This window comes from Stegodyphus dumicola, chromosome 6 (genome assembly GCF_044657685.1).
Source record: "Stegodyphus dumicola isolate Sdum_Otavi_A_Nest chromosome 6, ASM4465768v1".
NCBI classification, from domain to species: Eukaryota; Metazoa; Arthropoda; class Arachnida; order Araneae; family Eresidae; genus Stegodyphus; species Stegodyphus dumicola.
The window spans coordinates 47,566,678-47,583,784 of NC_140773.1; the positions used below are offsets into that span (position 1 = coordinate 47,566,678).

The 17,107-nt window shown below is 33.1% G+C and overlaps 1 protein-coding gene across 1 annotated transcript in view; it reads right to left on the bottom strand.

The window, feature by feature from the left end:
* Window positions 1–1,049: 1,049 nt before the first annotated feature.
* The window catches only part of LOC118188953 (glutamate-gated chloride channel alpha-like), a 54,252-nt gene continuing 38,194 nt past the window's right edge, over window positions 1,050–17,107 (bottom strand). Inside the window, exons 5-8 of the mRNA XM_035359482.2 lie at window positions 11,770–11,852; window positions 8,387–8,548; window positions 6,169–6,494; window positions 1,050–2,168 (exon numbers count right to left, since the gene is read on the bottom strand). Coding sequence (XP_035215373.1) covers window positions 1,908–2,168; window positions 6,169–6,494; window positions 8,387–8,548; window positions 11,770–11,852 — 832 coding nt within the window. The 3' untranslated portion in view covers window positions 1,050–1,907. The remainder of the gene's footprint in view (window positions 2,169–6,168; window positions 6,495–8,386; window positions 8,549–11,769; window positions 11,853–17,107) is intronic.

Sequence of the window (17,107 nt, forward strand, 5' to 3'; positions counted from 1 at the left end):
CCTATGATATTATTCCATCGTAAATTTATTCCACTTATGCTCTTTATTATTAAATAATGAAGAATCTGTATTCATGTATGTGTGTTCCTTTGTAAAGTAATTAATGATAACGAGGATGTATTTGTTGCCATGAGCAGCTCTTGGCAGAGGTCCAGGCGATGCATTTGAAAGGCGCTTGTGTATTATAACGTTGCAGCTTTTCTCGGTTACGTTTCTTCATTCCTTTCCGGCGAAGGCAAGCATCGAAGTTTGGCACCACTTTTGCACATGATCTCTCTCCAGCAAAAGCGCTCTCGAGCTCTATGTAAAGTCTTCATTATTCCGAAGTAGCTTCCTTTCTTACTGCTTTATAGTTTTTTAAGAACGTCTGAGATCCAAGACCTTGAAAGTATCTGCTCCCATCGGAATGCCTTTCCGTCATTCGATTCGAAATTCCGGTACAAGACGTCGTTTCGAATACGTAGGGAGATCCAGAGAGCGCATTATTGTTTTGTTGTAGGATTATAGATCAAAATGTCTTGCCAGATAGGCTTTTTATTTAGACTTTTCAAGTGAATTAAAAGGCTTTAATGTAGTCGTCTTACAACTGGTCTTTCCTGACTCCATCACTCCACAGGTGTTTCTTTTTTCCACTTTTTTCTTGGTGAAGTACGTGAGTAGAAGGAGTTGAAAAGACAAAATCCAAAATAAATTGCAAATTATGGCAAATTGCAAAATTGCAAATTATTTCGTATATTTGAATATGAAAGTGGTACGCAGTAAAACTCATGTTTCGAAATATAGTGGAATGATGTTTTGTGAATGATAATATATGGCAGCCATGAAGCCATGAAAGTCTCACTGATTTCATTTAATTTGATTTCATAAATATATTAATATGAAAAAGTGACAACACAGAAGGCTTCCCTACCATACAAAAACTGAATCGTTGCCACAAAATATTAGAGCCCTGTATTATATTTAAAGAAATTAAATAATGAGGAATCTGTATAAATACACTGCTAGCCATTAAAATTGTAACACTGAAGGAAAGCAAATACAAAAAAGATATTTATTACACGTAAACAGTATGGCATGAAGACAAAATGATTACATTTTTAAGCATTTTGGAAGTTTACAGAGGTGAGGTACGAAATTAATAAAAAAAGCTGCCACCCCTGGCAGCTAAAACAGCCCTTTCCCCGTTAAGCATGGAGTAAAACTGGACTTGGATGACTGAAATGGGCAAATCTCCCATGCCGTTTCAAGTTTATGACACACTTTATCAACTGTATTAGCTAGAGAGGGATGGCGGGCCAGTCTCTCAGCAACCTATGATCAGATGGTTTCAACAGGTGATTGAGCTGGTGACCGTGCAGGTCAGGGAAGCAGTTGAATACCCTGTGTATCGAGGAAGGTCTGAACACGACTTGCAACATGTGGTCTTGTATTATCTTGTTGGAATATGGAGTTTGGGGGTCTCGAAGACAGAACGCAACCTCTGGACGTAAGATGTCAGAAATGTACCTATATGCGTTCAAATTACCGTTGATCCGAACTAGAGATGTGCGTGTCGTGTACACAATGGCTGCCTAAAATAAATTATGTTACGCGGAGAAAAAAAAAAAAAAAAATAAAAAAAAAAAAAAAAAAAAAAAAGAGATTACTACTCGTATAACGGTAATATTATTTCAGCTCATGGTGAACTATAAATAAGAAAGCATACAGAAGCATTCAAATGTTAATTTTTGTTGAAATGTTTCTTGTGGGCTATTAGAATGAAAGGATCTTCTTGCTTAGCTGAAACGATCAATAATAAATGAAATAAAAGATGATAATACACAAACATAGTAGGTCAACTGGGTTAGCAAGATAAAAAAATATTTACATATAGTAGTTGTACTTATTGTAGAAGCAGTAGTTGCAGTCTATTTTAACAACAGGTAAAACGTCCAGTATATAACAGCAAAAGTTGTAAATGCCAACGGGAACAATTTTCGGCATAAGTTGTCCAAAGTACGTTCTTTGACTTTCATTTTGTTATTCTGTAAGCGATGTTCGATTTCCTTGAGCGGTTTACGAAACAGGAGGCGACTGGATAATTCTGTACTCGAAGTTCTTATCCCATTCAGATTTTCTCCAACTTTCACCATAGGTATATCTGACCGCTGAGGGCATACAAATGTGTGCTGTAAGGAAACATTTTTTATTAATATATATTCGCAATTTAATTACTTTCGCTGAAAATATTTCTAATTATATTTTCCATTTATACAATATGTAAAATAAACATGACGTTACTCTAAAATTGTGCAATGTTATTTGGGAAAGCAATTTCTCAGCATGAAATTGCACTGAAAGAGTAATTATGCACATGACATACACTATAAGAAAAAATAACCACATAATAGATGTTAGAAATGTTCACCATCTGCCCATTTCCGATCTCAAAATGTTTCTTCATGCTTGTTTCAATTTTTCAAGCGATTGCTGAGAAGATATTGAAGTCAAATTCCTCTCCATATTCTGCCTCAGTATACTGCATGTTCAAAGATCGTTCTTGTGCACCTTTTTTTGAAGTAATCACAGAAATAAAAGTCCGGTGGTGGGGAAGATAATTCGCATTATATGGACTGCCACAATCCTCAAAAAACGGTACCAAAGATTTCATAGGACAGAAGCATAGTTCCATTTATTGTGTGCACTGTTGCACCATCATTCTGCCGCCCAACGTATAATAACAATGAGATATGCTGAATAATGTCTTGACAACAATTTGCTTCCAAAGATTTTTCACGTAATCGCGAGAAAGGTCTAAATGTTTATGATCATCATCACGACAAGAATTTCGAATAAAGAAGACGAAATAAAAACTGATAACTTATTTTGTATATTTAGGAACATGATCTTAAACTTCATTTTGCAATTAAAGAAATAATATTTTTTGAGGTTACGTTTTATGACAGTTGTTTGATCCCGATCCAAAGGTTACTAATGGTATGCGTGTACTGATATTGATGCAAACAGTCTTTCATTGCGGATTGCGTAACTCTAAAAACAGTTTATCACAAAAAAAAAAAAAAAAAAAGCTACGTCCCCCAATTTTTAAATCTGTAGACCTTTTCAATGTGTACAATACTTAGTACATTATTTTGATAAATCTCGTAGGGTTCAGCCTGCGTTTGCAATGTAAGCGGAAAAAATGTAATTATTTACGACATCACATTAGAAACCTAAAAAATAACAGTATTTCTCCACTATTTAATGGATGTTATTATACATATAAACCTTCTTCTTCAATCACTCTATCTATTAAAAAAACCACATCAAAATCCGTTGCGTAGTTTTAAAGATTTAACATACATAGGGATATAAGGACAGAGAAAGCGACTTTGTTTTATACTATGTAGTGATGATTAAATTACTAATTATTAAAAATTAAATTATTAAAAATTAAATTATTAAAAATTAAATTATTAAAAATTAAGCAAATCTTAAACACTTATTTCCTCGAAAAAATTCCAGAAAGGATTAAGCATGATTTAAATCGCAATAATAAATGTAGGCGTTTATCTTTGTTGTTGCGAAGTTTCGTTTATCTATATTGGCAACAAATTCACTACTCAGCTGTTTCAAATGTAAACAATCAATGGCCGCCATCAAAATAGGCTTAGCGGCACTTCAACAACTTTTAAATTGTTGATAATTCTAAAAATATTCCATACAGATTTACTAAAGGCATAAAACCCTTAACCGGAAGATAAAAACAACATAATTCAATCATTTTTAAAGAAAAAAATGTACAATTTACAAACATATAAGAGTAAAGAAACTGAGATCACTAAGCCGGGTAACAGAGTGGATATACTTATAAATATATTTATATTGTACGTTTGGCGCAGCCGATTGAAACCAAAATACGAGGTGCACATCTACATGTATTAGCAGTCCTATATACAAAATTTCAACGTTCTGAGGCTACTCGTTTTTGAGTTATGCGAGATACGTACGTACGTTCGTACGCACGTACATACATACGTTCGTACAGACGCCACAAAAAATTCTCTTCGGAATTCATTTTAAAGCAGTTTCTTTGGAGGAAAAGAGTCTTTTATTCCGTCCTTACGTACAGATATCACGCAAAAACATCGTTAAATTGCATTCGAAAGCGGTCAAAGAGGATATTTGTGTCCTGGTTTCAAACAGGCGAAATAAGCTCCCCTTTTCTTCAATGTTTCCCTTTTCGTCTCCAGTGATATCTCGGCAGCCTTAAAGCATTCTGAGGTATTATGAAACTACTTATTACAAAATAAACAATGTTTGCCATTTTTATCAGCTCTTTGCTTTTCATTAGATACAATACAAGCTGCATTGAAAATTTTTTCTTTCGTTTTAAATTTTTCATATTGATCATTCGCAAACCCTGATCTAGCAAGTTGTAACCGCTCTTCGCTTTCGACTTCCAAACGAAGAAATTCTAATAAATTTTCTAACATGTTCATCTTGTCTTTATTTTCTACACGGTTATGTGTGCGTTTCCACTCCTTGATAAGAACTTCTGGTAGAACTGATTCTACTAAAGGATATAACATTTCTTCCTATTTTTCAGACGTTACCCCTAAAGTGTCTAATGCTCGCATCTGAGTCTCCAATTTATCATACAGGACCCGCAAAGTAAAATTTTCACCGCTTTTCTCTTGTGTTAAAACTATATTTAAAAGTTTAAAAAACATAAATTTGAATAAATGAATCTTTAGCAAAACGAGATTTCAGTTGTTCAATAGCATTATAATAATTTTCGCCAAATGGTGGAAAACTTGCAACTAAATCTCTGGCCGATGAACCTTCTTCAGTTGCTTGTAAAAGATACTGAAATTTGTCATCTGCATCAATGCTATCATCATCAGGAATTTTTTTAAATTGTCCCCAGAATCCTAGCCAGTTTTTAATATTACCATCAAAACGTTTAAATTCTAACTTAGGAAGACGGAAATTTCGCTTAATTTCATTTACTACACTGGAAATATCGTCCTTTCTTTTCTTTCTTGATAACATTAAATCAACTTTCGTTTTGATAGCAAACCACTGATTTAGATAGCTTTCCGTTAAATTCACATCCTTAGAAAATTCATCTTCATTAAAATTTTCCATTTTTAGCCACGTTACTTTAACTCTTTCATCTAACTGAAATAATCTGTCAGCTTTATCATTAAAAATATTAAATACAAATATCAAATCAATCTTACTTACTGCTTCATCTTTTAGAACAGTTTCCACTTCTTTCAAAGAAGTTGTGAAATATCGCCGTAATTGTGTTCTTTCCCGTTTTAAATTATCTACAGTCCTGCTGCACGGACGCCAGTATTTTAAAGGATTCGAAAATAACTATGGATTTAATATGAAAAAACACTTTAATTGTAGATATTTGCAAAATTTAGAAGCAGTTATTCTTACAAACAACGATAAAGCTTAATTTTAAAACATAATACTTATACAGAGTTGAGTTGTAGCTGGCATTACTCAAACACATTATGATACCGTTCTGTAGAGCTAAAGTCATAAGGCATAAACGCAGAGGACGTTGTAAGAAAGCCAAGCTCGAACTTAAGTTACGTATTGAAGCATATTCATCTCGTTTTCAACTAGACCGGAAACCTAGTATTATTCGGCTAGATTCCTGAACCTCGAATGAGTCGCCTTCACTGGATCACAGTTGAGTTGTAGGCGAAACCATCGGGGAGAAAAGTGCAAAGTGAGAACATCTTACACAAAACATCATGGGAGAATAGAACACAGAGAGACAAGCAATCTGATATTTAAATGCAATCTTTTAAAGTCCGAAAAACATATTTCTGCGGTGTCATCGCCATGCGATGATTTGTAGATGCTTTATTTTTTACCACGACATTTTCTATGACTACGTTTTTAAAACTGAGATGATTTTGAATCGCTTTATTTTCGATGACGATGCTTTAGAACTGCTATTACTTTCTACTTGCTTTCTTTTCTCCCACGATGTTTTGTACGATAATATTTTCGCCTTGCCTTGTTTTCTTCGTGACGTTTCCATCTGCGATGTTTCGGCAAACAGCTTGCAATTGATCTACGGAAATTGTGAGACATTTAACCAACTGCGAAATTCTGAAATTTTACACAATTTTCTTTTATTAAAGAAAAAACTTTGTTTACCTGTTTATATGCGAAATATGTCTGGTAGGCAAAAGCATATTCCAGAAGAGATCCGAAGACTGTAATGAGACAAGCAAACAGCCATATATCCATGGCAGTCATGTAGCTAATAGGCGGCAGTCCGTTATGTGCTTGGACTACTTGCGTTGCAAGAGTAAGAAGTGACGTCACTCCTAGGGTTATTCTGGCTGGCACAGCTGCAACATCCAACCAGAAAGATATCCAAGACAGAAAAACCACCAGCATGCTAGGAACATAAACATTGAGCAAACTTCCTGAAATTCTCCTTACAAACGTAAAGTTAGCATACAGATATGTGAAGTTACCTGAAAAGAGAAATGAAATCGAAATTTTATATGGTATAGACTCTTACGAATTAGTCTACTGGATGTATACTTGCAAAAATGACGGAAGTAAAAATGGCGATCTTAGTAAAATTGTGAGTATAATTTAAGACGATCGCAGCTGGACACAGAAGAGCAAATGACGAGGCAAAGTGAAGATGAACAATTTAATAAGTGGAGGCTCTTGAATTCAAGTATCAGGTTTCACTAAAAATGACAGTACTAATACTCGTAATATGCATAGCTTTTTAAAGGACACTGTTAATTACTGATCAGCTTAAAAACTTAAAAATACTAATGTAAGGAAGGCTGACGACAGCCAAACAGCCGCACGGTTAAACCAATTTAGAATTCAAGAGACTCCACTTATTGTATTATTTACCTTCGATTATCTTTGTCTCTTCACTTCTCCTTCTGTGTCTCAGTATGTATGCACTCTCTAAATTTTAATAAATTCTCTTACTTAGAGACTTACAAAGGTAACATATATGTTTAAAAAAATCAGAAATTTTCCCTTTTACAAAGCTAAGAATTAACACTCTTCCCAGAATGTGTGTGATGAGAAAGTAAAACAAATGAAGCTGATCTGAAAGTAAAATGAAAAGAAAAAAAAAAAAAAAAGAAATGAACGGACAAAAGTTTCAAATGGACATAATAAGTTATTAGTATTTAACTCTAATCTGATAACTTAAATTGGATAATTTTAAGTTATCAGATTTTAGGGTTCTATTTAGTCTTACTAACAGTTATTTTGATTTGTAAACCTTTCCTGAATTCTCTTATTTTCCCTCGCATTTCCTCGCGAGGATGGAAATGAAGTTAGTATATCATTGGTCTAGGTTTCTGAGTCAGCCTGTTAGATTAGATTGAATTCTGTAGTCTAGTACTACATTTTTACCTTTTGAATGCATTGTTACAGTATCATTGAAGTTCTCACCGGCAAGTGGTCGGCGTTATTATGTATGCACGTAAATCCGTGAATTCGTTAAACAGTTTGTGATACATAACAGGTCTTTTACAACTTTTCCCTCTTACGTTCAACTTCACGCCGCGCATTCGCAAGGTACAAACCTTAAGTAGATCCAGTTGCCATTTTATGATTGTAAAACATAATAGATCTCACAATGTGAGATTGCTAGTAAGCCCAGAAGTAGTCTTTTGGGTTTAAGAACGAAGGCGAGAAAGCTCTTAATACTTTTGATTTTCCTCATATTTCGAAACTATCAAACGAAAGTTTAAAAACAGTATGGAAACCAAATCACAGAGTTAAGGCTTTTAATATTAACTCGTGTAATTTTTTTTGACTTATTAATTGATTGTTATAAATGAATGCAAACATTACTTTTACAAATCCAAAGGCTGAATTTGCTATTAGAGCTTAAGTAACAAAAACTAAAAAATGAGAGAAAAAAAAAAAGCTTAGAAGAATCCATCACTCATTCTAAGAACCTTCTTAGAATGATGTTCTGTTATACAAGCTATCATATGGCCTATCAGCATTTTGGCTGAAATGAATGATGATCTATGAGCTAGCTTAATTATGCCGATTCATAGGCTGATTTTGCTGTTAGAGCTTAAATAACAAAAATTACAAAACAAACAAACTGGGGGGGGGGGAAAGCTTAGAAGAATCCATCATTCTAAGAATATCGTTCTCAGAATCCTCTTAGAATGATGATCTGTTATACAAGCTATCATATGGCCTATCAGTATTTTGGCTGAAATGAATGAAGGTTTATGAGATATAGCTTAATTATAGCTATTAATATTTTAGCTGAAAGCTGTGAAAAATCTACATTCAAAAACTGACTTAAAAAAGGAAATTAGAAAAAAAAGGAAGTGCGATTATTTTGATTAAACAAACGTGTTTTAACCTGCAATCCATTCTTCCTTCGTTTTGTATGATGTTGGCGGCAACAGCTCGTATTTTAGAGGTTGAATATTATTCGTGAGCAGTATGCTTTGTCCACTTTTTCTGTGCAGTTCCTCTTTTTCTTCAGACCAATGTAGTTCCACTATATGATCAGGATTTGACACTGAAAGAAGGCATACAAAATTAGATACACGTTAGATGCAACAATAAATCTGTTTAACCATTCCGAGCAACATAATGTGCAGCATAGTTTCTTTTAATTATCAATAAAGTGCGCCATAAATCTGTTTAACCATTCCGAGCAACATAATGTTCAATACAGTTTCTTTTAATTATCAGTAAACTATCATGACCAATTCCGAACAGTATAATGTTCTTTACAGTTTCTTTTAATTATCAAGAAAGTGCCATGGTATCAATAAAATGCTCCCCCCCCATAAATCTATTTAACCATTCCGAGCTTCATAATGTTCAGTACAGTTTCTTTTAATTATCAATAAAATATTATGACCATTCCGAACATTATAATGTTCAGTACAGTTTCTTTTAATTATCAATAAAGTGCCATGGTACAAGGTATGGCTCTGAACTTCACCCCTCTTTTATTAATCTGGGTAATCTCTTACTGTTTCAGGCGAATTTACATTCGATGTTTATACGTCTAGCATTCTAGTAGTTCCACAAATTAAAGATGACTCAATAAATACAAAGCTAAAAAAATAACTGAAACAATTATAGATAACTACCAGTAGTACTATAGTAATTACTTGTTATACAACTGAAAATAGAGACAACAAAAATGTTTCTGAAACTTTCATGAGTACATATAACTGGGTCGAATATAGTAGTCACTCATCTCAAGGTAATAACAAATTTCTGATTCTTAATCTTTGAAAGTACAAAGTTTAACAAATACTTTTCCAAAGGGTGTATTTACCTACTCTAAATTTTATTTTCAAACCAAATAACCGGTTACAGAGCAATTAAAATGTTCCTCAAAAACGTCATCTTAGTCAAAAGCTAAATGCTACTGTAAATAAAATTTTAATCTCATTACGTTTTTCTTTTATTCTCATTTAATTAGTATATCTTTGGAGCGATAAATGTGATACCGAAAATTCTGAAGAAGAAAAACCGAATAAAATAAATTCATTAGTTCAGTGTAAAGCATTAAAAATGAAGGAATGTTATAATAAAATAGAATTAGAATTATTTCTATTAAATAACACTCATAGATTTGTCACATTTTTTTCCTCGTCTTATTGCCTGTGGTCTTCTTAGAAGATCACTGGGTGGTCAAGAAGAAGAAAGTGTCAAAATAATCGAAAGAGGGTTGAACGGTTTTCTAAAAAAACTATAAAATAGTGGAAGACGCTTACGGAAGTGACCAACTTATTAGTGTTACTCAGCTGAAATTTTATTTTTAATTTCTTCCAGCATTCTACTTAATAGTCTAATAAAATATTGAAATTTTATTTTTCTTAAACAATTGTAATTATGTGGAGATATCTAAAACTGGTTCATTTCTAAGGAAAGTATTCTACAGAAGATTTAAAAAAATTCTTTAGAAAATTCAATTTTTCTTGGCATTAGTCGTCATGTCTTAGTTTCTAATAAGTTTAAAGGAGTCTTATCGAAAGGGATTCAATTTTGTTTCTCATCTGTTTCATTCCTTATCTTTTTAAAATTGTGATTTATGTTAACGTCTTAATTACCTTTAAAAGCGTTACATTTGAGTTAGCTTAGTTGCAACCACCTAAAGTAAATTCAGTCATTAGAATGCAATTATACTAAGGAGCAGTAGCAGAGCATATCTATCTTATTTTGTATGTATCGAATTAAATTATACTTGATGTAAGTAATTAGGACATAAGTTTTGTTTGCTGTCAGTCAGATCTGAAACTACTTTGTGTAATATCAGGTTAAATAATTTATAAAATATAAAGACATACAAACTTGCGAAGTAATAAATCTCTACGACAGGCCAAATGTACTATTTACAAAAAATGTTAAGCATTTAAATAAAAAAGAATCGGAAATCTTCAACTGAAACATATCCACAAAAATGATCCGACTGAGTAAAGAATCAACGCTGATAATAAATTGAACATTGATATAAATGAATACCTACAAATCTCAAATGAGTATTTCCAAAATAAATAATATTCTTGTTTGCTATTCATAAAACTCCATTGTTCATGACACTTGAAAAAAATTATCTTTCTTCAATGAAAAATGCAATGTTGGTCATCTGCGCAACATCTGATTAATTTTCAAAAAATATCTGATGTGCAAACAACATAAGTTCCTTGTGAAATCATACACACTTTTTGCTGCAATTCACTTAAACTTATTTCCCCGTATTTCATTAGAGATATACTTCTCATTCAATCAATTCAGCTCTCATTTCGCGGTAAGACAAAAATGTATAAAAACTCAAAATATCTTCATTAAACAGTGTTGCGAAACGCCCAGATGGGGTGAGATAGCTTCCTCATAGAGCAGGGTTAGGGTTGCCACATTTGGCGCGAAATCGCCCATTTGGCCCTATTTGGCGACAAAATTAGCGATATGCCATAGACCGAGCAAGATCATTCTAAAACTCTCTCTCTCTCTCTCTATATATATATATATATATATATGTTTTGCCTGTACGCGAAGTAGGAGTATTTTGAATTCAGTTAGTGTCTTCAGTTCGGAGATCAGCTTGAAAGCGATCGCGTGAGTCGGGAGCAGTACTTTAGTGCTTTGCCGTGAAGTTGTCTTCACCGTTATAGCCTGAAGGCTGTGTAGCTGATTCTTTCAGCGTGTTTGTCGTAGTTTTTCGACGACCGCAAACGTGTCTTTGGAAGTTCTGTGTACTATTGGCGAATAAATTGTGCTTTGATTCTTCAAGTGTTATCATCAGTTACTCCGAATCTCGTAGACTCGTAGAACGTTCCAATATTATTCACAATGTATTTCACAATCAATATTGTGAAATACAGAGAAACCTAAACACCAAATACGGTTAAAAACAGTTAACAAAACATTTTTACAATTAAAATTAAAGTTTCGACCAGAAATTTTAAGATACAGCTCAAGTTTAGTTTCAGAATAGAAAAAAAAAACAAGAGTGTCGATCGTCATAAAACACTCTGAAAAAATTTATTATAGTTGCTTTATATATAATTTTCTGCAGATTTCAATACATAATGCTCGTTTTCTTATACCCTTTTGAAATATCAAGTAAACAAAAACTCCGTCTATTGCTCATAAAAAGCAGTGAACTCATAACAAGTTCGAAAGTACAAAATAAACGCTTACAAAAATTTAATTAAGGAGTTATTTTCTGACTTTTTTTCTTTATTTACGGTTAATTGTAGTTCAAACATGAATACTTACAAAACGCAATTTTGAGAAAACAATGCTGAGTATCCATTGGATAATGGTGAAAATTCATCTGACAACTGATTACAAGACTGAATCTGGAATGGAAAAGAATGCTTATATTGTTACAGTTGAAGCAAAAACCTGTTTCATGAAATAACAAGTTTTATGAATGTCAGCATGCTTAGCCTACTGTTATAAGGAACTGTGTACTAAACAGATATTGTGGATGTTAAAGTTTGCTGCACTCTACAGAAACACACTTAAAGTGTGTTTCTGTAGAGGATTCCCAATGAAATTTCTCTAGAATCTTAGAATATCAAGAAATCCTAGGCATCTTGAGAAAATGCTAGCGGTTCTGCAAGCTTGTGACTGAAAACTGAGGCAGCTCTGCAGTGAGGAACTAAGGGAAAATTAAACTAATTTTTAGTTTAAGTTATTTAGGGACAAAGAAAGTGCTACTTTATCCACATTATGTTTACTTACTTTGCATAGTTTATTTAACACTTCCTTGTTAAAACGGCTTGTGCATAGGTTTTTTTGTGACATTATAAATATCTACGTTATAGATATTGGGCAATTAAGTTTGCCAATTTCGACGCGACAGGAGCTCTAAAACTCTTTTAATTGTAATGTATTATATGAATGTGCTGCAACTCTCCTGGCCAATAATAATCGGCCTCATGGTTAACCCAACACACCCAAGACAGATTAAAACAAAAATGAAGTCAAAAACATGAAACCAAAATTCCCAGTATTATTCTGTTGCCATATATAAAGTTAATCAAATCCTTTGCAAGTCTAAGCTCTTTCCTTCGGAAATAGAATTCCTTTATGCTTCCATGTTTTTTCCTAACTTATCGCAATAATACGAATGACGAAATGTCGTACATTGCCTTCAGCACTACAAAAACTACAAAGACTATTATTTTGCAAATTAAATCTTATCAGGTACGTCGGGCAAAACTCTTTAAATATCCTATTGTCCAAAGTACTGATTTAGAAGTTTAATTTTAGACGTTATTTTTGTTGTTTTTCTTTTCTTGTCAATGTTTTTAATCTCTACGTTTAAATGTTGACTGATGTAGGAAATACCCTGCACATTAACTTCAGAGCACAATGAATAACATCTTCAAAGAAAAACTTTTAAATTTATGTAATTTTAGTGACTTTAAGTATAAATTAAGAAATAAATTTTAAAATTATCTTAGCCATATGTTTCTAAAATAAATTTGTGAGGAGCCTAAAATATTGTATGAGGATATTACCATAAATCTTTAAAGAAGAACAGAAGTGATAATACATAAAATGACGTATATAAGAACGTGCATTCAACTCATTTAAACTTTTCTGGTAATTTCGGTTTAAAACTGATCATTGTTAATAAGATTCTCAGCCCCACTATTTTAATTTTAGTTGCATATAACCAATCTGTAAAACATTTATTTAAACATTTCATTACATTTTACTATAACGGTGTGCATCATTAAAATTCGTTTGCATATATATTTTATTTCACAGATATGTTTGCATTTTTAGTTTTTAACCACCTCCATGCTATTCAATTATCAGCACATTCGACAGCACATCTTGATGTTGAGCAGAAAACAACAAAGATTTAAACTGTATTTACTAAGCCCTTTCTATAGGGACACATATTGGGGAGGGGGAGGCAAGCAATAATAAAATAAAAAATGAAGGGAACTGGGGGTTAAATTCAATTTGATTTCTGCTTATGTAAAAATTCATAGGTTTAGGATCCAGGAGAAAGAACCATTGAAATTTGTTGAAATGTTTCTTTATCATCAAAACAAGTATGTGTGCAAACTTTCAAGGCTGAAAAGAAGTGAGTCAAAAATTGTTTTCGGTATTTTACTCAGATAAATAAACAAACAAACAAAAAAAAAAAGAACTACTTAAACTTGTGAAAGCCTTTGTTATAAAAACCATGAATTTTCTTCTTAAAAATGGCTGTCTGCCAGATTGAATTTTTACAAGCTGTATAATACAGATGATTAGTTACTTAGAATCTAGGCGCACTTAATTTCGAAGCCAATTTGATATTTGGAACACATAAAATTGTTTCCGCAAAATTTCATATAACTTTCCGATACTTTTCTAGAATCTAAATTACCTGCTCATGCAGGTAATTCTTTCAAAATTCATTTTTTTATTTCCTCACATTTTTCTACTTTTCCACCTTGACAGAAATAAATATGTTAATACTACCAGAACGAGAAGGCACATACGATAAATTTCAATAAAACTACCAGAAATTTCAGTAAAACTTCTACATTAAGTTGATCAATAACATTTTTGCATTTGAATGCGTAATGTTCCATTATGTTAATCTAACCAGTTATTATGATTTAGATCTTCACTGTCACTTCTTCTTTTTGTTTCCCTACCAGAACGCAAAATTAGGTTAAGAGTGTTTAAGCTGAAGTTTTTGGATTTTAAGACAGAGCCAGTTTCGGCCTCTCGAGGCCACTTTGCTAAGTGTCTGCTAGCTCTGATAAGATTATATTATTCAGCTTGCATTATTGTTGCCGACATTTTCTATTGGTAATTTTATGTCGATTTATCTTGTTTAGTTAATGACTTTTAAGTCTAATCCAGTCCTTCCTAACTCCTTCCTAAAATTCTATTAGCTTAATTATTCAATTCCTTCACTATTTTTGCAGGTAGATGGCTTTTTCATTCCCTTTAGAGTATAAATATGACTCTTGCGCCCTCTGCTTTCCAATCTTGCAGATTTCTTTGTTCCTGATGAAGAGGGACATGTACTTGCTTGCCTTCGAAATCGATTGATTTCTTGAATAATCTACCCCAAACAAAGGTTGCTGCCTTTTAATTTTGTGTTTCACTTTGGCGTGTTTCTCTTCAGTTTTGAAAAAGAACAAGACCTATGTGACAAAGTATTGAAAATCCTGCAACCTAATCTGGCCATAATTTCTTCCAGGCCAAATTCATGGTTCTATACTTCACTTGCTCCCAAGCTGTATTAATGAGATTAAGCAACAAAAATATTAAAATGATATTTTCAGAAGAAGTATCAATTATGTGGCATAGATTATTTCAAAACACCTTTGAAAATATAATGCTGCCAATTTGAGTGTTCCTAACTCTAGACATTGTTCGTCATCCAAGGCGAGTTTTATTCAGATAACTGTTTTGTGAAATGGAGCATTCGTGATACCAAGTTCTACTGTATCGTGAACTCTCATTTTTTTTCACTTTGTAGGGTTTCCCTTAGTTTGCATAGCAAATTATTTTAAGTTTGGTATCTGTTCTGAACCTCTCATTTTCCCTTTGCATTTCCTCCCCAGGATGAAAGTTAAAGTTAAGTGAAGAGAGTATAAAAACAGACGAAATTTGAAGAGTATTCATAGCGTGATTTCGCTAGCCAGCGTACGTTATTATTTTGTTCTTGCTGAACAAAATAAGTGCTGAGTTGCTGATACTCCTTTTGGCCATTTTAATAAGTCTATCGCCGGGTAGGTTGTTGAGTCAGCCTAGTTAGCCTTAAACTAAATTGTTAGTCAAGCACTACAACTCATCTTTGAAGTTATTGTTATACTATTCTCAAGTTCGCACCGGAGATAGTTGGTGTTATTGTAAGCAAGAAGTACATGCATTTGTGTTGTTTGTGTTGTGTTTGTTTGACGAATAATGTTTGTTTCACCCTTCTTCTGTACTAGTATTATTTACGCCCGTGCGAGAAGTCGCCAGGTTTCCGTAAAATATAATTAACTGTATGACAGCTAAGAAGGTTAAATCTTACATAACTTCAGTCTGTGTTTTAAGGATATGTTTCATATATGTGGAATTATTTAAAGGCTTCAGGAGTATCATTTATTCTATAAGGCTTATCCGCATAGAATTCGCGGTTTTGCTGCCAGTCTTGGGTCCTCGGCAATTAGTTTAAAGATTAATCTGTAAGTACTCTGTGCTAGAGAACATATAAAGCGCTATCAAGGGATGGAGGGAGAAGTAAAAAATGATATTTCCATTAAAAGTTACCCATATAATCAATAATTTTACGCTTATTTCATATGACTTAATTATTCAAGATGTAATCCTGCAAAAAACGGCTAAATCGCAGAATAGGCTGCATCAGTCGATGCTGTGTTTACTTCTCTTATGCTTGGACACGCCTTTTTATGACGTAATATTGGTTACGCCTCTTCTTAAAAACAAGTTATAAGTATGCTATAGCTTCGTATTTAAAGAAAACTTAAATTATATTTTAACTGAGTTGAAATGGTAGGTTTATAATGTTCTGCGCGAGATTTTTTAAATTATAAATCTACTTTTGTGTGTTGTGTGGTAGTGTTAGCATTTAATGCAACGAATTATCTCTCACAAATGTATTATTAAGATACCAAACGATCCTTAGCAAACGATTAAAAATATTGAATGCATGAAATTAAAAATTATAACCGTAACTTCTGAAAATACAGAAAAGCATTCTTTTGCTTAAAGAATGTTTTGGTTATTGATGAGTGTGTCTAAATCGGTGCTTACTTCAGAATGGACGAGTATCTGAATCTGGATTTTTTTAATCAGTTGGAGCGAAGAGGCAAAAAGAGCGCGCGCTAGTGAGTGGTGTATGGAGAAAAGTTTGATTGCAATATCGTATAAGTGCCCAATTTGTGGAACAAATATGAAACTAGTAGAGAGACGGTTTTGAGACGTATAGACGATTTTGAGTGGTGCACAATGCCGAGTTTGTGCAATTCTGGGATGTTTTTTAAGTGAAAATAGATCGATGTGCACATGGGCAAAGCCAATGCGGTGCGCGATCCCGAGTTTGTGCAATTCTGGGATGATTTTTAAGTGAAAATAGATCGATGTGCACATGGGCAAAGCCAGTGTGGTGCGCAATGCCGAGGTTGTGCAATTCTGGGATGTTTTTTTAAGTGAAAATAGATCGATGTGCACATGGTCAAAGTCAATGTGTTGCGCAATGCTGAGTTTGAGCAATTTTCTGATTTTTCTTTAAGTGAAAATAGATGGATGAACACATGGACACCGAGTTTGTGGAATTCTTTGATGTTTTTCGAGCGAATACTGATCGTTGTGTAGAAGAGAAAACGAGGTTGTGTGTGATGCCGAGCAGTAATGTAACTTTATTTATGTGCAATGTTTAACATATCGTTAGTGTATTTTAAATTTGTATTGTTGTTTTAATTGTGAATTATATTTAAGACGTCATTTTTCATTTAAATTGTATTTTTAATTTTTTGGCTTTGATATGTTTATAACGCTTTCCGGCTTACGACATATATCGATAGCCCGACGATCTACTCAATAGTAGCAAAATTGTTAACTTTAACTCTTGAAGTAACGT